The 3,565-nt window shown below is 39.9% G+C and overlaps 1 protein-coding gene across 1 annotated transcript; it reads left to right on the top strand.

Annotated features, from left to right (window-relative positions):
* The first annotated feature begins 2,425 nt into the window (after positions 1-2,425).
* Positions 2,426-2,916, top strand: LOC115634651 (high affinity cAMP-specific and IBMX-insensitive 3',5'-cyclic phosphodiesterase 8-like). Its single transcript, XM_030532507.1, has 3 exons — positions 2,426-2,431; positions 2,473-2,688; positions 2,824-2,916. Exons 1-3 carry the CDS (start codon positions 2,426-2,428, stop codon positions 2,914-2,916), a joined length of 315 nt encoding a protein of 104 aa, XP_030388367.1.
* The last annotated feature ends 649 nt before the right edge of the window (positions 2,917-3,565 follow it).

Genomic DNA, 3,565 nt, shown 5'->3' on the forward strand with positions numbered 1-3,565 from the left:
AAGGCAAATGCGTCACAAAGACGTCAGGCGTTACCCATTGGGGCGACGCAAAAGTGAAACCAAAAGCATTTTGCCAAAACGTAAACAAGTTCAAAAACTACGAAATTCCCGACAAGTCAAGTGTTTGAGACGTGCCGGCAAGGGTCACCAGCGCATTTTACGACAATACTTTTTGGCTATCAAATTTCCTTGTCATGCTTATGGCAACAACAACACCAACAACAAATAGGCCAAAAGCAGTAACATCAACGGAGGCAAAAAAAATGAAATCAAACTTTTCAACTTTGGGATGCAAAAGTTGTATCGGGTTTGCACACTTTCAGCAATTTATTGACAGCATGGCGACCCATTGCAATATTGAAATATGTTTTATGCAAGTTAATCACGTAGAGTGCGCACCTTGGCTTCAATAATCATTGCCAATATTGGCCATTTATGATTTTCTGGCACGCGCAAAGCTTAATAATTTCTAAATACGTTCCATCTGAATTATGTTTAAAACCGCAAGCAAGCAAAGGTAGTGGAAAGCATCAAACCTTTTGAATATGTTGGTTATATCTACTCCCAAACTCTTTGAAGCACTCATTTTAGAAAAAACGGAAATCTATATCAATCTATGTATAGTACGTATTTAAATGAGAACTTGTTATGAGAGTATGCTACAGGTATTTAGAACGAAAGGGCTTACTACAAATATTCATGGAGGAACGCTTTCAAACATTTCTCTCTCGTACTATCTTGACTAACACTCACTTAGCAAGACTACACAGGTGTACAGATAATAAAGAGCTACCTTTATTCAACCTTGAAAGAGCAGCAAACTAAGTAGCAAACAAACCTATTACTTACTTTTAACGTATGCTGATTTAAACATATAATTACGATTTTTTTAGCTTAAAACTTCCCAAAGTCTGCACATTTCACAGCCTGCAACAAATAGCATTCAGGTTAGCGGTTGGTTGAATTATTCCTGGAATGTCAAAATCCGTTTGCAGTCTGGTGTTAGCCGCTGGCTTATCTCATAAAAGAAATAAGCACTTTCTACATTCTTCAGTGATCAGGGATTCCCCACCGATTGATTAACCAAAAACTTCAATTGTAATCCTCACTTTTTGTGCAGTAATTTTTTCTTACCTTTTAAATGTTTGACAAGTGTTGTTGGCATATTTTACCATTTCAACAAACTTGTGTTTCTTTTTCCAGTTAATAGTTGCATGATTTATATGAATACAATGAGTTTTATAATATAATGAGTGATAAACGCTGCAACTAGACTCTTGGAAGTAAATTGAAGAAATTTGTGAATTTAAATTTAAACGCCTCCAAACGAATTTTCTCCGACACATGAACAGAGAACCTTGAGGCTTTCAGTTCTTTCTAGGAAGCTGCAATAGACTCTAAGAAGCTCGCAAGATTATTTTATTATTATTATTTTTGTTTTTGTTTGCAAAAATACATAGGTGTAAGTAATTTGTGATTTCGCTGTAAATTTAAATGCCGACGCAATATTGTGGCAGGTTCTTTTTTTTGCAAATATCTATGAGTGGATATAACTCACTTGTTTTGCAACTAGTTTGCATTTTTTTCAGTTCTATTTGACCTTCTGCTATATCGGCAATATGCCATAAAAAGCTCTTCACATAAACCCATTTACAACCGTAAACAAATGCTCGAATTTAAAGGCATGTCAGCAACAAAATTTTGAATGTGGGCTGCTTTGCTTTGCAAAATGAACTTACTATTAAATAGGGCAAAATATTAGTTTACAAGCAATTTGCGATTTATTCAGGGCAGTATGATAGACTCTTTGTAATCAGTGATTTCGTTTCGTCTCTTTTTGCAGCAATTGGAAATGTAATTTCCCGTTTGAGGAACCAAAAGTAAACTGGCCATTCAACAGACTGCCGTTCGAAAAATATAAGCCAAACATGTTTCAATTATGTGCAGCACCACCATCACCAACACACAAACAACAACAACAACAGCAACAACAAAAACACCAAGAGCAGCAACAGCATCAACAGAGAGACAGCAACAATCAAAGCCTAATAAACGCAACAGCAACAGCAGCAGCAACCTCCCAAACCGCAACAGCAGGCTCGGTCAGAGGACAAGCCTGAGGAGCTGGGGTGCAGGAGGAGCTGGAGGAGCTGGAGAAGTGGGGGCAGTCAGCTGCATTAAAACTCAAACAACAAAATACCAAAGGCAAACAAAATATTGGCAATAGCAATAATAACAACAACAAACCAGGAGTAGTCAGCCAGGCAAACCGAAACCCAAACCAAATTAGTTTAGCTGAAGGACAACAACAACAACAACAACAGCGACAGCAACAGCATGGGCTGCTCGCCAAGCACACTGGACACATCGCCAGCTGGTGGAGGTGGGGGAGGAAGCGGCAGCGGCTCTGCGCCCCTGCCCCTTGATGCGAGCAATGCGCCAGGGTCGGCAGCTGTAACGACCACAGAAAAGGATGGCAACTTTCTGTTCTGCATCAAGTTTCGACGCGGCCGCATGCGTCGCTGCAGCTGCGGCGCAGCGACGTTGCAGAATGGCGATGGCAGCACTGCGGGCAGTGCAACATGCGGGGAGCGTCTGCATGGAGAGGACTCGTTGCATGCAAATCTAATGTGCAGTCAACTGCTATTGAATCCCATGCAAACCAAAAACGAGGCTGACTGTGAGAAGGTTCGTATTCCCAGATGGCAACCAAATATCCAACCATCCACCCATTCGATTGACCCTTTGGGGGTCACCATAATAACCACACAACCACACTACCACACAATCATGCAATCAAGCTCTCATATATTTCCCTTTCAGCTAAGCACTGGCAAAAAGGACTCGATTGTAACGGTCGCCGCGTTGGGGAATTTCACGCACAGCGTGGTTCGACGTGCAACAGGAAGTAAGTAGCGCTCAGTTACCATAAAACAGTTCATTTTTCATAATTGAATCACGACATTTGGCATTTGGTTGGAAAATTCGAACGGTATGATGGATCCAAATTGAAATACGCGAAATTAAGCTGCATAGCTCCCAAATTGTTAAGGTCCAGTTGGGACAGGTTAAGGACAAACTAAAGCCAGTGAAAAACAATGGCATCCTAGTATATTGCATTTCTTATAGATACCACTTATACCGTAGAAGTAGGAGACCTGCTTATTTAGTTGATGGTTAATTTTTAGTAGAAAATAGCTACTGTGTTTTCCAAAAGTGCTTTAAGTTGATGTACGATCGATATGATGCATCGATAAAAGATCCCTTTAAATTAAAGCCTTTTACTTGTATTATTTACCTCGTAATTTGATGGAGCAATTACATTTCTTATAATTAGAAGTAGGAGTTTTTGGAGCATCTTATTAGAAAGCCTAGCAAACAATAGGTTTCAGCTAGACATCCTCATTAGTATAATCAAAGTGAGGCTAAGCGGTTACCAATGCTGCTCACACAATCTGCCTGCCTCCCCAAGAGCTCCGGTACAAATGTTAGATTACAGCAACTTTTGGGGCTTGGTTTTTTGATAAGCAGTTAAAAATAGTAGCTCTTCACAAAAATAAAGTAA

This window comes from Scaptodrosophila lebanonensis, unplaced genomic scaffold, assembly GCF_003285725.1.
Source record: "Scaptodrosophila lebanonensis strain 11010-0011.00,11010-0021.00 unplaced genomic scaffold, SlebRS2 tig00000001-arrow-pilon, whole genome shotgun sequence".
In the NCBI taxonomy this organism is placed as follows: domain Eukaryota; kingdom Metazoa; phylum Arthropoda; class Insecta; order Diptera; family Drosophilidae; genus Scaptodrosophila; species Scaptodrosophila lebanonensis.

Excerpts from the sequence above, each read along its gene's own strand:
- LOC115634651 (XM_030532507.1), top strand. Across the intron at positions 2,689-2,823 it reads ACGAGGCTGACTGTGAGAAG|CTAAGCACTGGCAAAAAGGA; the intron begins GTTCGTATTCCC and ends TTTCCCTTTCAG.